This window comes from Semicossyphus pulcher, unplaced genomic scaffold (genome assembly GCF_022749685.1).
Source record: "Semicossyphus pulcher isolate SPU_LCO1_2020_fin unplaced genomic scaffold, fSemPul1.0.p SCAF_1, whole genome shotgun sequence".
Classification (NCBI taxonomy): Eukaryota; Metazoa; Chordata; class Actinopteri; order Labriformes; family Labridae; genus Semicossyphus; species Semicossyphus pulcher.
Window position 1 is genome coordinate 23,474,096 of NW_027211603.1, and position 18,941 is coordinate 23,493,036.

The 18,941-nt window shown below is 43.3% G+C and overlaps 1 protein-coding gene across 1 annotated transcript in view; it reads left to right on the plus strand.

The window, feature by feature from the left end:
* Positions 1 to 11,753, plus strand: part of kif26ba (kinesin family member 26Ba) — a 99,913-nt gene extending 88,160 nt beyond the window's left edge. Inside the window, exons 23-28 of the mRNA XM_069657943.1 lie at positions 98 to 338; positions 626 to 797; positions 900 to 1,114; positions 3,533 to 3,798; positions 7,847 to 7,997; positions 8,183 to 11,753. Of these exons, the coding sequence (XP_069514044.1) occupies positions 98 to 338; positions 626 to 797; positions 900 to 1,114; positions 3,533 to 3,798; positions 7,847 to 7,997; positions 8,183 to 8,331 (1,194 nt within the window). The 3' untranslated portion in view covers positions 8,332 to 11,753. The remainder of the gene's footprint in view (positions 1 to 97; positions 339 to 625; positions 798 to 899; positions 1,115 to 3,532; positions 3,799 to 7,846; positions 7,998 to 8,182) is intronic.
* Positions 11,754 to 18,941: the final 7,188 nt, after the last annotated feature.

The following is an 18,941-nucleotide window of genomic DNA, read 5'->3' on the forward strand; positions in this document are numbered from 1 at the left end:
AAAAACACACTTTATATATCACTCAATGAAATAAATTCAAGCCGTCATGGTATTTATTTCTCCTTCATCCGCCTAAGCCATTTATCTGTCCCCTCAGCCCCAGAGCTCAGTGCAGGGCCCTGTGCAGCAGCAGGGACCCGCCCCTGTATCCTGGTCTACGCAGTCTTTGAGCCGCAGCCGAGGGGGAAGCCTGGCTGCCAAGCTGCCTCTCCGGGCTGTCAACGGACGGATCTCAGAGCTCCTCCAGGGAAGTGCAGGCTCCCGTTCCAGGAGTCATGCCCAAGGAGGAGGCACAGATCCAGCAGAAGAGAGAGGAGTTGGAGGGGCAAGGTCAGAAAGTTGGACTGTATTTAATTCTAAATTCTAAGTATATTGCAGAGCATCCTAAACAAGAAAATTAGACCATGTACAAGTTCATTGCATGACCATTAATATGATGCACTCTAAGTTTCTGAGGTATTCACATATGATAATGATGTAATGTGCCAGCGGCAAAACCTGCAGTTTACCGCCATCAGTGACTTTAGTTGCATGTTATTCCCTCTGCTCAGTATTAACTATTAACTAAAGTGAAACACAATTTAATGGTTTAAACTTCTTTATCATTTTCATGTTTTCAGTGGAGGAGGAGCAGCAGCTGCAGCAGGAGCAGGAGCAGGAGCAGGAGGAGGTGGTGGTGGAAGTAATGTGGGAGAGGAGAGAGCAGCAGTGGTCCAAACGCTGCCCTCTCCCTACAGCAAGATAACAGCTCCCAGAAAAGCACACCGCTGCAGCAGCGGCCATGCTAGTGACAACAGGTATGAGCTCAGGTTCACTGAGGAATGTGAATTTAAAAATGTTTAAAATGTTTGTATAATTTTTGTATATTTTTAACTGTGATGTCATTTTGCCTCTAACAGCAGCGTACTGAGTGGCGAGCTGCCCCCGGCCATGGGGAAGACGGCCTTGTTTTACCACAGCGGAGGCAGCAGCGGCTACGAGAGCATGCTGAGAGACAGCAGCGAGAACACAGGAAGCACCTCCTCCGCTCAGGACTCCCTCAGTGAGCACAGCTCAGCCACCACCTCCTCCAGGCGGAGCTCCAAGAGCAGCAAGAAGAGCAGGAGCAACACAGGTTACTTTTGACCTTTTATCTATATATATTGTTTATAAGGTATTTTCACCTTATTGGATAAAGAATCATGGAGGAAGACCGGATCTGCTTACTGAGGGGCACATGATTGCAATTTGAAATGCATGTTCCAGAAGGATTCTGAGGGCTTCTTAAATCATCCATATTTGCTAACTTCTAAATGTGCCAAAATGTGAAGTAATAGGTTATCTTATTGAGAAGTGGGTTATTATCTGAATTGGTGGAAAAACACATTATGCATCACTAGAGAGAAAGCCATGAGTGTGGTTTAAATTACACATATGAGGAAGTCATTAGACTGCAAACACCCTGTGGCTACAAGAACAGAGCCTCAACAAAATCTAATGAGAATGACTCATGGTTAGCTTTAATGAATAAATAATTAACATCTGAATCAGGGACCAGCAGCTTTGTTTGTCTTCTCAATGTGTTCATTTTTTCTGTATTCATGCTTTAGACCTTAAAAACCCTTACACATTTATTTTATTAGTAGAGGTGAAACCTTTGATAAAATGTTTTCATCAGAAGGCTACTCTAACTTATAAAAAGAGAAAAACAAACCTGAGAGAAGTAAGGCAGATTTAATAGAACTCTAAGGGTAGAATCTACTGGTAAAAAAAAGCACAGTATGAGAGCAATAAGAGGTAAGTGAAGAAAGCTGTGGCTGCAGAAGGAGCCAGGTAGGAAAGGTGACCCTGACCACCCATCTGTGAAATGGTAAAAGGAATCTGCTGGTGTGGCTGTAATGAATATATATTCACCAGCACACCACACACAGAGGCTGCTAATGCGCTCGCCAAATCACACTCTACTGGTTAGCCATGAGGATGGATATGTGCATAAAATCAGATTGGACAGAGTCGGCTCTCCCTGGTGCGCTTAAATCGGGTAACCCTTTCCATGAATGTGTGCAGGGTGCAGCCTCGCCTCACCATAACGTCTGGATTTACTTTGATTTTTCTTTCACCTCTACTGACTCTCTGCTTCAGCAAGGGCATTCACTCTGTTTTTGTTGCACATGCTCAAGAAGGCTACAATTCAGTCCCGACTCAGGCGGAGAGAGTATAAATAGTAAGAGGAAGAGAGGGCAGATGTGCAAAAGACTGTAGCCACTGAAATGTCAATCAAAACTCCAGCCGAGTCTCTCTGTGTGCTCGATTTCCATTAGATTGCATTCACTAGCTTGCTCCCTCTCTCCTCATCTCTTCCTTTCGCTCTCATGCATAACTCATTCCTCCAACTCTGCCCCCTTTCCCCTTCTCCTCCCTGCAGGCCCTCATTCTTTCACTGTACACCTATATTCCACTTGCTACTCCGTAATGAAATACAAATGTCTCTGCTTGACCTCTCAGTGCCACATTGAAACCAACAGACAGCTGCAACCTTATTAAAATCCCCCACTTCCTCTCTGCTCTCTCTCTCACACACACACCTTTATCTCTCACTTCCTGGTGAATGTGATAACTCTCATTCCTGTCGACATCGCCGGCAATTTCCATGCGAAGCACGTGTGCATGTACAGTCTGAGTGTGTGTGATCATTGCAGCGTGGTGGGCAGATTACAGAGTGACCTGCTGCTCCTATCTATGAGCTTCATGGACAGAGACAAAACTTTTTATCTCGCTTCACACTCCATTATCTGTTTTTCCTTGCCTTTCTGCTTTTTCAATCACTCAATATTTTCCTGTTTATCCTCTCCATTCTCTCTCTATCTCTAGTTATCCATCGGTCTCTCTCTTCTCCCTCCCATCATCTCATAGTTTACAGTATTCTGCTTTTTAGTGGATCTAGTATTGTAATTTAGTGGTGTAAAGTCTGCTGAGGGATCCCAGCCGACACATCCAATTGGTGTATACGTACATGGGTCAGGGTACCTGGTACCTTACCTGGTATAGGTAGGCTTCATCTGGGCGTGAGCTCTGATTGGGCTTTTAAATGGGTTGGTGTTGGGAGCCACATGGGGGTAAACAATTTAGACAGTGAAAATGGGCCCTGGCTGGATATCCAAAGTGGGCTAAATTCGTTACATACAATACATTACTAGCTGCATGGAGCCCAGCAGGACCCTTTATCAACCTATATAGGCTGACACATGTGGGGTTTCCATGGAAACAGAGGACAAAATTGGCTGTGTCCCAGTTGGGTATCCCATTTGGGGCCCACATGGGTGTGCTGGATTTGAGTTTGCCTATAAATATGATGAAGAATAGCCACTTATAAAACAAACAGCTGACTACATCCATCACTTGTAGAAACTTACACTACCTACCATGTTATTCAATAAATTAGTAAGAGAGTTTAAAGACTACCGTACATTATATAGCACTCACTATGCTTCTATGTCTGAGAACATTTTATGATGAACTCAAGTGATGTGTTCTCTCTTATTTGCTCTCTCAGGCCTCCAGCGTCGTCGTCTAATCCCAGCACTGACCTTGGACTCCTCCTCCACCTCACCCTCTCACCGCTCCTCCAAACAGACCATCACATCCTCTTCTTCCTCCTCCTCCAGCCCAGGTGCATGCTGGGTAGATGGTCCACTGGGGCCCCCAACCCCCTCAAACATCAGGGGTGCGACTGCAACGACAGAAACCTTTGAGATCAAGGTGTACGAGATAGATGACGTTGAGCGACTGCAGAAGAGGAGAGACAAAGGAGGGAGCAAGGTGAGGGAAGGGGGTGAAATAAGGAGGGTAACTGAAAATGAGGGGAATGAAAGAGTGTGAAAGAAAGTATTTTTAGAAACAAAAGATGGAGAAAGCGGGAAAGAGTTAAAGAAAGGAGAAAGTGTGTGAGGATAATATACTGTTCAGTATAGAGTGAGGGACGTATGGAAAGCCCTTTGTGCATTTATTCCATATCCCTGATATCAAACGTCACTATCCTATACCAGTTCAGTCTCTGACAGTACTAGTTAACTTGTTCAATGGTAAACGTCAATAAGACCCTAACTAGTATTACTAGTGGACATCGGGGCTCCTATTTAAGTTTTAAGGCTCACTAGTTGTATGGTAAAATGCCCTTACCAGTGTAACTCGTGGACACCTTAATAGTTAACTAGTAAGGTCTTAAACATCCTCACTAGTATAACTTGACCTTAACTAGTTAACTAGTAAACGATTTGAGCCTCACTAGTTAACTTCTAAGGTCAAAAAGACCCCAACTAGTATGACTAGTGGGCATTTTGGCCCTTACTAGTTAACTAGTAAATATTTTAAGCCCTCACTAGTGTAACTAGTGGACATTTTGTGCCCCTACTACTAACTAGTGACTCCTTTTAAACCTCACTATCAATCAATCAATCAATCAAATTTTATTTGTATAGCGCCAAATCATAACCAGGGTTATCTCGAGACACTTTACAAAAAGAGCAGGTCTAGACCGACTCTTTGTTAAGTTATTTAAAGAGAGGCCCAACATGAATCCACCATGAGTAGCACTTAGCAATTCGGCACATTGGCAGAAAAACTTCCTTTTAACAGGCAGAAACCTCGAGCAGAACCAGACTCATGTTGAACAGCCATCTGCCTCGACTGGATGGGCCGAAAATGGGATAGAAGGAGATGCAGGATAGAGACAGGCAAAGAGAGCAACAACAACATATGTTCTTGTTACCACAACAACATATGTCCTTGTTACATGAACAACAACAGACACATACTTATGGTTACAATGCCAATAATAGTGGTAGACTAGGGTGAAGATTGGCTAAATAAATAAATAAATAAATAAATTAGCGAGAGAAGCAGAGTAATGATAAAGGCTGAGGTAATCGTAATTGTAACAGTTGAAGTCAACAGGTCTACTATTAGCATTAGCAGCAACAATAATGATACTATGGGGAAAGGCTGATGTTAGTAGGTGTTGCAGTCGAGCAGGTCCACAGCAGCAGGTGGTCTGCAGCAACGATCCTCAGGAACCTTCAAGACAAGGGAGCACAAGAACTCCCGGGAAGATATGTGGTTAGTAATGTTAATGGGACCAGAAAATACAGAGTTAATGAGCTGCATTAATATGACAGATAGAGATAGAGAGAGACAGAGAGTCAGAGAGAGAGGAAGAGAGAGAGAGAGAGAGAGAGAGAGAGAGTCAGAGAGTCAGAGAGAGAGAGAGAGAGAGAGAGAGAGAAGCTTGGTGTGTCAGATCCCCCCGGCAGTCTAAACCTATAGCAGCATAACTATGGGCTAGTCCAAGCCTGAGCCAGCCCTAACTATAAGCTTTATCAAAGAGGAAAGTTTTAAGTCTACTCTTAAAAGAAGAGAGGGTGTCTGCCTCCCGGACCTTGACTGGTAGATTGTTCCAGAGGAGGGGGGCCTGGTAATTGAAGGCTCTACCTCCAACACTACTCTTAGAGACTTTAGGTACCACAAGCAGGCCTGCATCCTGGGAGCGCAATGTTCTAGAGGGGTAATATGGCACTATGAGCTCTTTAAGATATGATGGTGCCTGACCATTAAGAGCTTTGTAAGTAAGAAGAAGGATTTTAAATTCTATTCTAGATTTTACAGGAAGCCAGTGCAGAGAGGCTAATACAGGAGAGATGTGATCTCTCTTCCTAGTTCTTGTCAGCACACGTGCTGCAGCATTTTGTACCAGCTGCAGAGTTTTTAGTGACTTATTAGGGCAGCCTGATAGTAACGAGTTACAATAATCCAACCTGGAAGTAACGAATGCATGGACTAGTTTTTCTGCATCGTTTTGAGACAAGATGTGTCTGATTTTTGCTATGTTGCGAAGATGAAAGAAGGCTGTCCTTGATATTTGTTTTATGTGGGAGATGAAGGACATATCCTGATCAAATAGAACTCCCAGATTCCTAACAGTAGTGCTGGATGCCAGGCTGATGCCATCTAGGGCAGCTATATCATTAGAGAAAGAGTCTCTAAGGTGTTTTGGGCCGAGCACAATAACTTCAGTTTTGTCTGAATTAAGTAGCAGAAAGTTTCTAGTCATCCAGATCTTTATGTCCTTAAGGCATGCTTCTAGTTTAGATAGCTGATTGGTTTCATCTGGCTTCATAGATAAGTATAATTGAGTATCATCTGCATAACAATGAAAATTAATGGAGTGTTTCCTCATGATATTACCCAGAGGAAGCATATATAAGGTAAAAAGAATCGGTCCGAGCACAGAACCTTGTGGAACTCCATGACTAACTTTGGTTTGCATAGAGGACACATCATGAACATTAACAAACTGAGATCGATCTGATAGATAAGATTTAAACCAACTTAGTGCAGATCCTGTAATGCCAATTAAATGTTCTAATCTCTGTAACAGGATGTGATGGTCTATCGTGTCGAAAGCGGCACTAAGATCTAACAGGACGAGTACAGAGAGAAGTCCTCTGTCTGAAGCAGTAAGTAGATCATTTGAAACTCGCACAAGGGCTGTCTCAGTGCTATGGTGGACTCTAAATCCTGACTGAAAGTCCTCAAATAAACTGTTGTTATGAAGAAAGTCACATAATTGATTAGCGACTGCTTTCTCAAGGATCTTTGAGATAAAAGGAAGGTTAGATATAGGTCTATAGTTAGCTAAGGTGCCTGAATCTATGGTAGGCTTTTTAAGAAGTGGCTTAATTACAGCTAGTTTAAAAGACTGGGGTACATAGCCCGTCGATAAAGACATATTGATCATATCTAGTAAAGAAGTGCTAATTGAGGGAAAGACTTCCTTAAACAGCTTGGTTGGAATCGGGTCTAGTTTACTAGTAAGGTGAAACAGACCCTAACTGGTGTTACTAGTGGACATTTTGGCTCTTACTCGTATACTAGTTAAGCTACACTAGTTAACTGGTAAGTACAAGAGGTTATTGTGGCCCTTACTAGTTAACATGTCAGAACCTTTGCTGTGTACTAGTTAAATAGTAAGGCTTTCGTTGTTAAACTAGTAAACTAGTGCTATGAAAGGGATATCGAGTATGGGCTCAAAGGGCTTTCCACAGTGGTGTGGGGAGTTAAAGAAGGTGGAGAGCCATAGAGCAGAGAGCAGAGAAGAAAGGCCCTGAGGGCAGGAGGCATATTGCACTAGATGTGAAGTTGATATGATGAATAATAGTTGAGGGACACATTAAAAAGCAATATGTGTTGTGTTGGACGCTGCTGCTGGAGGAGAACAAGAGGAGGACGCTGGAGAGGAAAGAGAAATGAGAGGCTGGTTTCTGAGCTACTGTACGTGTCAATAAGAGAAAAACCTACACGTTTAAAAATACAACAGTAAGAATTATTAAGAACAGAGTGAACTAACATTGGCACTACTTTTTTAAAACTCAACTTTACATATACTTTACATTTACTTTTGAAGTATCACTTCAGAAATCATTATAAATTCTGAAGATTTAGCAGAATACAGACCACAGAGAGCTACTGTAAAACCTGTTGCAAATGAATGCATGCTGCAGGTTGGAGTTTCCACGCTTAAACCTTTATGTATTCAGGGAGGGAGCATTGTGGGCTTTGGGGAAGACGGTGGCAGAGGAAACCATGAAATATAGATTTTCCCTGCAGCGGCCTTAAGAAAGCCACTTAACCCCCGACTGCTCCAGTGAAGCCGCTCGCTGTCCGACACCACTCGACAACGGTCATACTGAGAGTCGATGAGGTGCCAAAGTGTTAACCGTGTGAATGCTAAGCAGGCTTCGACACATGTTTCACAACACACTCCCCTGGATTAATGAAGGTGAACCATGTCCGTCTGTCTGTCCTCTGTCAGGAGGTGGTGTACGTCAGTGCCAAGCTCCGTCTGCTGGAGCACCGTCAGCAGAGGATCAGTGAAGTCAGAGCAAAGTACCAGTGTCTGAAGAAGGAGCTGGAGCAGACCAAACAGTACCTGATGCTGGAGCCGCAGAAGTGGACCACCGAGTGTAAGTAGGACCAAGTTGGATTGGGTCAGCAGTTAATCCAATATTCTTTTTATGGACTTTGTGAACAATAAGAAACATTCAGAAATCACCAGACTTATCCTTTAAAATGTGTTAAATACTCGTAAAAAAAGTTCATGTTTGAGTAGAGTGTCATATATTTCCTCTTCCTCTCTGTCCATGTCCAGTTGAAATCCAGCAGGCGTATGAAGTGGACTCTCTGGAGTATTTGGAGGCTCTGGAGATGGTGACGGACAAACTGGAGACCAGAGTCAACTTCTGCAAAGCCCACCTCATGATGATCACCTGCTTCGACGTGTCCTCCAGACATCGGTAGAGGGAGAGACAGACACACAGCTGGACTCTATTAGATGTTAAGATTTAAACTCCTGTGACCCCTAATTTATTAAACATCCTTAAAACATCCTTTGAAATATCTCCTGAACAAACTCATTGGACACCTGAATAGTTGGAGGAGGGGATTCAAGGATGTCATCCTTATGTCTCCTCCAGATGTAAGTAGGCTGAAGGACAGATGGATGGAGAGATGGAGGGATAAAGGAGTGGAGATAACTAACACACAGATGAGTCTGCAGATTTTTTCTTGGGGCTTGGGAACAACCTCACAGACAGACATTGAACAGCATCTAATGGAACGAGCTACTTTGATTTGAGATAAATATGGCTGCCAAGAGGGGCAGACAGATGGTTCTGCGTCTGTGGATAAACTTCAGACGTAACCGAGTGAACAGAAAAGTGATTAATTGGACTGCTGAGACACCTCTTAGACTGAAACACACCTTAAGGAATGTACGGAGAGGAAAGGAGCGGAGTGGGAAACAAAAACTGCCATTTTTTTTAAACAAAGACAGAGAAGGTCAAGGAGAGGAGAAGAACAATTCTCACCCATCCATCATTACTTTTTTGAGTACTTTTTAGAGGCTGTAAATACAGAGTGCAGTCACAGAACGGCCTGGTGTCGTTGTTCGGTTGATAAACGAGACAGACAAAGACAGGAGGACAAAGGAAAATGATTTAGATAAGTGCCTTGTAAACATTTTAAACAATACCAGAACCAGTTCTCTTCTCTCTGAATTTGAGTACATGCAGTAAGTTCGGTGCTAGCATAGAAAAAACACAAATATTCAGCGTCCATGGAAAACCTTTGAATCTTAGAGCCATTTCTAAATGTGATGTTTAACTGTGTGTCGATGTTTCAGTATATCACAAAATTAATGCTGAATTTTTGAATGATGTTTGGTACAATGTTAAAAAATAAGACTAAATTTAAACTGGACCTCTGAAGACAAAGTCCTATTTAAGATATTTAAACTGTTGCAAGGACCAAAAGTCGAGTACGATGATGAATTTCCAGGACAGAAAAAACTCTAATGCTAGTTTCTTGTGCTGTTTTTCCCACCTTGACTCCCAAACAGAGCACATCTGACCTTTGACCCTCTGGGGAAAACCTACAGTAGGTTTCCCCTGACACTGATGTGATGGCTTTTTCATGTTCACAAAGCAATGAGTCACACACGAGTGGAAATGTGTTTGGAGTACATCCATCGATCGACTGACCGTCACACCGACTGTCCGTTCTTTGTATCCGTGTTGTTCTGCTCTATTGGAAAAGAAACTGAATGATTCGTCAATGTGTGTGTTTTATAATAAGGTATCCTTTTTTTTATTTGGGTGCAATGGGACCATGTAGAGACTATTTATGATAGTAGTATTGTGGAAATAGGTTAAAGAGATATTTAAGAGTGGAGAAGACACAGGCACAGCATGAGCCCTTTGATACACCGTCTTAAAATGTCATTATTTTAAGGCCTGTATTATCGGAACAAAGTAGAGAATTCAAACCAGAAATACTCACCTGGGACTTCAATTAAGGTTAAAAATAATCTATTTAAATAGTTCCAATATTGTCTTTAATTTAAGGACACACAAATAAAAAGGGACAGCTAAAAATATGTCTAAAAGAGGAATGAAAGAGAGCTAAAGAAAGACAAGGATGATGACCAAATTAGAAGATCTCTGCCTGGTTCCAACTCTTTTGATTTGTTGATATTATTATCTATGGTGCTTGAGATGTTTATGATCTAAATGTTTGTACAAATATAAATATATGAAAGAGCCTGTTTCCCTCTGAAAGACAGAACAAAACCCTTCGAATGCTTCTTCTACATAGCCGCCATCACGTCTCTTCTCAACATCACCACCCTCTTTTCTGAATGCCTTTTTACCCAGCAAGCAGAGAGCACTCTGGGAGATCCTGTTTATTGTCTGAAAGGAGGAAAAGACACTGACCCACTCCAAAGGAATGGAAATGTATGTTATTGGTATGATTTGTCAAAAGCATCTTGATCCTTATAGAACAGACTCGTTTTTTATCTCCTCCAGTGGACTGACTCAGAACTAGGAAATGACTGTAAACGTTTTGATCTCCTCTCGGCTGTGTAAAGAGATCAGTCCACCTGCAGTGACAGACGCAACATAATCTGGTGGGAAACTACCCCTGAAAGATGCTCTGACTCTGACCCCATGAAGCGTTTCAGCAGGATCTCTGATTGTGTCAGCTCGCCGTGCCCCTCATGAATGAAGGTTTATTTATTTGAGCTCAGGAGAGCAGAGCCGCTTCTCAATGTCCTTATTTATTTACACCTTATGATCTTAAAAGTTACTATGCATTTAAGTGAAAGAAAAAATACCTGTACATACTTTGCTGAGCCCATGTCATATATAAATATATATACTGTACACATATCATATATACGCTCATTTTTATTTTATATAGTACGTGTTGATTTCAGTTGCTCCTGTTGTTCCTGTTGGAGATTGTAATGAGTTTGGGTTTCCTGAAACATTCACAGCCAGGGTAGCAGCAGCTAAATGGAGAGAGAAGAAGAATACATGAAGCATGACGTGTTGTGTTAAGTGAGATGCCTTTACATTCTGCAGTATTACCTACTGCCTAGTGTAATAAGCAGCGGATGCTTCGGGAACCCAAACCTCAGAATGAGCTAAACGGCCTGTACATGTTTCCAGAGTGAAGATGCTGTGTGTGAGGTTTCTTCCCTGATGTGTCACTGCCAAATTTACTGTGGGAGCACTTTATAATTCTGGCAATAATTGTTAAAAAAAAACCTGTATCTGGTGTCCCCCCCACATTGCTTTTAGCTGAGGTAAAAGTGCATGTAAACCTTTCAGGGTAAACAAAGGGTTTCTTTAATTCATCAGAGGCATCAATGATTAAAGGGATTTGTTTATTGTCAGGTGCCATTTTTTAATATCAGGTTGGAGGGTAAAAAAAAAAACTGATGATGAATTAACACGTGCTGTTAAGTGTTTTTGCAAGAATTATGATGTGTTATCTGGAAATCTGACACACAGCATCTTTAAGTTCTTTGTGTTGAAGTGAAGTAAGACCACATTTCCAGAAACATTTATCAGCAGCAGAAAAAGACTTGTGGTTCTGATTGGATGTCAGACAGCATGTCAGCAGTCAAAAACTCTCTACATCACTGATGAAGCCAGAATGTATGTGCCAGCGTAAAGTGCCAATCTGTTTAGTGGAAGACGGACGTATTCCCTTTGTGAACTAATAACGGTTACAACTCTCGGTAAGATTTGCGTCTCTATGGTTGAAGATAGTGATGATAAAGTCTGCTGCTGAATGACTGTTTCTGATAAATGTGGTCTGACATGATGTGCTGATGGAAGAGCGAGATGGAGGGATGTAAATAAAGAAATGTCTGGAAAGAGTTTCACACCTGAATCTTCATTCTTACAACACAGATTAATCAGTGAAGTAGCTGCCAGACACGCCTTTACATCTGGGTCTCTTTGACAAAATGACATCCAGTTTTGCCAGCTGTCCTTCCTGCATTTGCTGTGATACCTTCAGACAGGATTATGGGGTCAACTCCTTCCTATTTGGGTAATACTGTAATTTGTTCCAAGCAGATATCCTGGGTGCATTGAACTCACTTCGTAGAACAGTGTTGTGACCAGAGCTGGATGGATGACTGAGTGCGTCTTTTGGGCTCTGAGTTTAAGTAATTCGGCTGTCACGCTGAAATAAATCAAAAAGGTCAGTATCATGTTATAGCGTTATAAGGTTTATGTTATAACAAGATATTTTCTCGTTAACATAATCATTTATTGTTATAACATAAAACTGATGTTTGAGTGAGGAAGCGTGAGGACCGACAAATTAGACTTTAAAAAACATATAACAAACTCTGCTGCACCGAGAGGGGGAGAGCACCGACACTGGAGTCTCTGTCAACAGTGACCGACAAACAGAAAAATACGCGTGATTAACACAGATCCACGTTATTAAACATCTGTGTCCTCCACACTGCATTATTATAAACTATTAACAGCTCCTGCTCGTGTCATTCACAGCAGAGAGACGTACTTTATACTTTATAGTAACTGTAACTCAAAGATTGAAGCTTTAATGCATTCGGGTCAGCCCTACGCATCTTCAACACAATACATGCGTGTGCGTCTCTCTCTGTTTCAAGTTTGCAGAGCACGTGTGACTTTCAGTAGGCTGAAACCTCCCCGCAATATCAGAACAAACATGTGGGGAGGGGCTAGAATGAGGGGAGATTGCCCAGTGCCACTAGGTAATCGATCGCGGAGGGCAGAAATGGGTCGGTAAATATTCTACGACCATAAGCGTCAATCCGGTGGGTGCTTTGGGGACTGAGCGTGTGTGAAACCCTAGTAGAGTTATGCGCCGGTGGGTGCTCTGCAATCTCGGATCGGCGCCTATGTGTATGCGTACACTGAGAAGGATTTTAAAATGCATGTGGCTTTACAGGAGAAAGAATCAGTCCGATACTCTGGAGGTTGCATCTTTTCTCATTGATCAGCTGGAGGGGCACGGGAGGCTCCATGGATACAAGCTACACCATCTCAGCTGCATCCAAGCTGGGTACGTGAAGCACAGTGAGGCATTTGTTAAAATTTCTAGACCCCCGTGCTGTTGAGCAAAGAAGCATCAATCACCTGATGCGACGCATAATATCGGACTGATTCTTTCTCCTGTACAACCCCATGCATTTTAAAATCCTTAAGTTCTAACAGCTCAGAGTTTAATTCTGGAATAGTGTCTACTCGCGAGGTCTTCAGGATGTCAACTTACTGCGTCATTATACCTGTCATCCTGGGGTCTGGGTGAATAAGAATTGGCAAAAGCCTCTTGAGCCTGTGGTGACCAACAAAACTTTGAGGAGGTACCTTTGGTCAAAGCCAAAATAGGAGAAGCAATAGAGCTGAAACCCCTAATAAAGCATCGATAAAAGTTGGCAAACCATAGAAAGCGCTGAACCTGCTTGACCGAGTCTGGCTGTGGCCAATCTTGAACTGCTTGGACTTTGCTTGGATCCATTCTTACGCTACCCTGCGACAATCCATATCCCAGGAACGTAATAGTTGAGGCATGGAAGACACACTTCTCCGCCTTGACATAGAGCTGATGCTCCAACAAACCTCTGCAGTACCATTTTCACATGGGACACATGCTCCTGAAAATATCAGGATGTCATCCAAGTACACGTACACAAAGAATTCCAGCATGTCCCTAAGAACATCTTGGAAGACAGCAGGAGCGTTGGAAAGTCCCTGGGGGTGTTGAAAGCCGTCTTCCACTCATCCCGATCTCGTATGCGCACCAGGTTGTAGGCGTTTCTAAGGTCCAACTTAGTGAAAAAGGACGAACCCTGTAAGCGCTCAAATGCCATAGACATGAGTAGTAGAGGGTAGTGGTTCTTTACCGGGATCTTATGAATACCCCGGTAATCTATGCAGGGTCTTAGCCCCCCATCTCTCTTTACCACAAAGAAAAAACCAGCCCCAGCTGGGGACATGGAGGGGCGAATGATACCTGCAGCCAATGCCTCATCAATGTAGTCTCTCATAGCCATTGTTTCAGGTCCCGACAAAGAGTACAGGCAGCCCCTCGGAGGTGACGTGCCTGGGAGGAGGTCAATGGCACAATCATATGGCCTATGAGCGGGTAGGACAGAGGCTTTCTGTTTACTGAACACCTCACTCAATTCAGCATATGCAGCAGGAATCCCAACAGAAAGGACAGACAAGGCAGACCCAGGAGGAGCAGAACTAGAAAGGACGAGGGGCTTGAGAGACACAGGAGTCAAGAGATTAGGGAAGGAGGAGCTTCCAGAAGAGGCCAAAACAAGAGGGGAATCCATTGCTGGGCTCCACTGCTCACATGTTCTCTCTCTCTGCCCGAGTGAGCCGAGTACGCCCTATTTGCATGGGTTCATCAATGCCTGAAGACCCTTGGGGCATATCCTTTGTCTTATGAGGGAGGTTTAAATTCTCCAGTGGCATGGGGCAATTGTACACAAACTTCCTCTCTCTTTGTCCTTCACGAATATGGTTGTCAATTCGAATTGCTAGGGAAATCAAATCCTCTAGTGAGTCTGGAAGATCACGCAATGCCAACTCATCTTTAACCTTTTGAGACAGGCAGTGAATAAAGGTAGTTGTAAGAGCCTCCTTGTTCCACCCTGACTCTGTGGCTAGTGTGCGGAATTGGATGGAAAATTCTGCTACACTGGTAGAGCCCTGACGGAGACCTATGAGGCATTTTGTAGCTTCCTGCCCACTAATATCATGATCAAATACTCTCTTCATTTAAGCCATGAAGAGAGCAGAATCACCACAGACCAGAGCCTGCTTCTCCCACAGGGCTGTAGCCCACGAAAGAGCTCTGTCTGATAGCAGGGATATAATGTATGCTACCCGAGCCCGTTCCGTGCTAAACATTGAGGGTTGTAGCTCAAACACCAGACTACACTGGGTGATAAATCCCTTGCACTTGCCTGGATGACCATCAAACCGTGCTGGAGTTGACAACTTTGTCTCCTGCACTGCAACAGGGCTGGGAGGTGGAGCCATGGGTGCTTGGTTGACTACTTGGTTGGGTGCTTGTACTTGAATTGAAGTTGGCCCTGCTGCTTGTAGCCGGACAATAATTTCCTTCAACATACTACACTGAACAAAAATATAAACTTTTGTTTTTGCTCCCATTTTTCATGAGTTGAACTCAAAGATCTAAGACTTTTTCTATGTACACAAAAGGCCTATTTCTCTCAAATATTGTTCACAAATTTGTCTAAATCTGTGTCAGTGAGCACTTCTCCTTTACCGAGATAATCCATCCACCTCACAGGTGTGGCATATCAAGATGCTGATTAGACAGCATGATTATTGCACAGGTGTGCCTTAGGTTGGCCACAATAAAAGGCCACTCTAAAATGTGCAGTTTTACTGTAATGGGGGGGTCCGGGGGGGTCAGAAAACCAGTCAGTATCTGGAGTGACCACCATGTGCCTCACGCAGTGCAACACATCTCCTTCGCATAGAGTTGATCAGGTTGTTGATTGTGGCCTGTGGGATGTTGGTCCACTCCTCTCCAATAGCTATGCGAAGTTGCTGGATATTGGAAGGAACTGGAACATGCTGTCGTATACGCCGATCCAGAGCATCCAATACATGCTCAATGGGTGACATGCCCGGTGAGAATGCTGGCCATGCAAGAACTGGGATGTTTTCAGCTTCCAGGAATTGTGTATAGATCCTTGCAACATGGGGCCGTGCATTATCATGCTGCAACATGAGGTGATGGTCGTGGATGAATGGCACAACAATGGGCCTCAGGATCTCATCACGGTATCTCTGTGCATTCAAAATGCCATCAATAAAATGCACCTGTGTTCAGACTATAATCCTGGGGTATGATTATGTACGGCCGTTTATTATTCAGTATTTTTGGTTGAAGAAGAAGTTTGTGTATGTCCTGTTTTCTGTTCAAACAGCTGAACACAAAATCAGGTGTGCATCTGATGTTAAAATGACCTGTTACGATAGAATTCATCAAATAAAGATAAAAAAATAATCCATAGAAACAGCCACATGACAGAATGGAATAGAATCAGAATGTAAATCAGAGAACATGTAGATCACAGCTCAAAAGGACAGAATCCATGATGTCATGATTCAGAGACCATAAAGGCTCAGAGTTTTGGTTCTGAGTTCACTGAGACATTGGAAGAGCCACACCGTCGAAGTACACACAAGTCAAGCAAAAGACACCAAACACCAAAACACCTAAAATGGAGACCAACTACTTAGAAGTAGAACCCTCATTCAACTTCTACCTCAGCTCCCTCGAAGCTCTAGCGAGGAGCGAGCTGAAGGACAACGAGGCCAGGGTCACCGAGAGCAAAACCCAGGGTAGAGTCCTCTTAGAGATCGAAGAGGACACGCTGGCCAATCTCCTCGATCAGCTCCAAGAGAAGAGAGAGAACAAGCAGTGGATCTGTGAGAGAGAGGAGCTGCAGAGAGAGATATCGAGCCTGAAAGCCCAGCTGCAGGTTCAGCCCAAACACTCTGCTCAGAGGGAAGAGGAACCTCTCCTATCTGAGCTGAAGAAGGTCAGGGCCAGGCTGAGGAAAACCAGCATAGATCTGGAGATGGAGTTTTATAAAAACAAAGACCTCCAAGGGCAGCTGGAGAAGGTGCTCTCTGCTCCGAGAGACGAGGACAGGCTCAAATCGGAGCTGAAAAAGGTCAGGGCGAGCCTCAGGAAAGCCACCATTGATCTGGAGATGGGGCATTATGAGAAACAAGACCTCCAGGTGCAGCTGAAGAAGGTGCTCTCTGCTCAGAGAGAAGACGACAGGCTCAAATCGGAGCTGAAGAAGGTCAGGGCGAGCCTCAGGAAAGCCACCTTTGATCTGGAGATGGACTACTATGAGAAACAAGACCTCAAAGTGCAGCTGGAGAAAATGAAGAACGAGAGTGAGGCCCTTCAGAAGCAGATGGAGACAATGAAGGAAACAGCAGGGGTGGAGGCTCGCTCAAAGGAAGAAAAACTGAAGAGTGATCTTCACTTTGAGCGGGCTGAAGCTCAGAAGCTGAAGAAGGAACTGAGCGAGATGGAGGAAGCACTCCTAAAACTAAGAGGGGATGCTGAAAAGGCTGTGAAGAGATCCCAGCTTTCCCATCAAGCTCAGCAGGTGAAATACAGGGCATATGTGAAGAACCTATCTGCACTTAAAGAGGCAAAGGATCTGCTGGAGACTCAGCAGCAGCAGGAGAGAAGTCACCACCAGGAGGAGATGGATAAAACAACAGCCTCCTGTCTCACTAAAGTTAATTATCAGAGACATAAAAACAAAAAGCTCACCTCTGCTCTGAAGGCGGCTGAGAAAGAGCTGGAGAAACAAGTCCTCAAGTGGAATAAGGAAAAGTCAGCCCTCCTTAAGACCACAGAAGGCCTCTGGAGATGTCTGCAGAAGAAGGAGCAGCAGTGGGAGGAGAAGGACAGCTCCGTGAGGTCCCAGCTGACAGACCTTCAGAGACAGAACTCCTCACCTGCCTCAATGTCATAGAGAGCGTTGCCTAGTGCTGACGTGCTCAAAATAAATAAGCATAAAATTAAAAAATGTATTAAAAAAATGTAATAAACAAACACAAATTTATCTTATGTTGTTCGTCTGTTGTTGTTGAGAATGTAAAGTTGTATTAAAGTCACATGTAAATTGAATCCCTCACCAGTGTCTCTCAGGTGCATTATAAAGTTATGAACTTACCTGAGCTCCTTGTTTAGAACGTGTTACCTTTTTAACCTGTTTACACTATTAGACCTTCTTAAGTAAATAAACCAGTCTCTAAATTCATTGTTATGGTCACCGTGTCCTAATGCTTTTCCTTTAAAAATAACTTGATTAAACTTTGACCTTTGACCCAGGGTGTCAGTATAACACAGATGCAATACTGGTTTAACCTGACCCAGGACCTGTGGGCTGTTTAGACCCTGATATTCTGTAAGAGTAACTGCACACTTAAATATGTTTTTGAGCTGTAATCTAAATTATATTGCTGTACTGTGATGAAACACATCAATGCTGGTGTTAATATTGACAGTTCTTACCAAATTTATAAAAACGGCATTTCATGGGTTGGAAATGGCTCAAACAAGCCGCCAATGGTTTTAAATCAGCCCTGGTGTCAGGGTTGGGGGAGTGGGACACAATTGCGGACTGGGAAGGGGTTCTAAAAGCTATCCCAAAGGAATAGCCACTGAAAATCGCAAGCGATTGAAAGGGAGTGGGAAAGGACAAATAATATTGAGCAAAAAGCAGGCTCCTTTAACCAAAATCAAAGTCAGGGTATGGCAAACTAAACCACCACCAGCTGAACCAAAAGTAAACTCTCAGGGGGACCCTGGAAAAAACTTTGTGAAACAAAAATGGGCCAAGGGATTTGAAGGGAGAACAGGGAAGGCTTTTAAGATAATGAGCCCAACAAAGTTTGCTATTTTGATTTCTACAAGCACACTGAAAACACAGGAAGACACACAGAGAGATGCTCTCATTATCTCTGGAGGTGAGACAATGAGTCAGCACTGGGTGCTGGACTCAAAGGGTATATATAAGCTCCCACCACCTGTTCTCAATCAAGAGCAATCAGGCACACACACACACACACACACACACACACACACACACATACACACCTGACTCTGCTCTTTAATGATCCCTCTGCCAAGCTAAATGACTGGCCAAAGTGAGTGCCCCTCACAGTGTCGTTATATCTGTCGTCCTATCTATTTTATTTATTGTATTTTATTTAAAAGGGACCATGTACAGTTTAAAACATAAATGTCACCAATTGATGCACCGTACCAGATTATAGCTTTAAGCTAATTTGCATCTGTAGTCCCTTGGCAGGTCAACACAAAAGGAAAAACAGGACAATAGTACAGAGCAAAGTAACACAAAGTCACACGAGAGAGAACACACCAAAAAATGCAAAGCTACACACAGAGTAGCACATCCTAAATGCATGCTTGTCAAATAAAATCAAGCCACAAAGACGATAAGATGGGAAGCAAGGTCA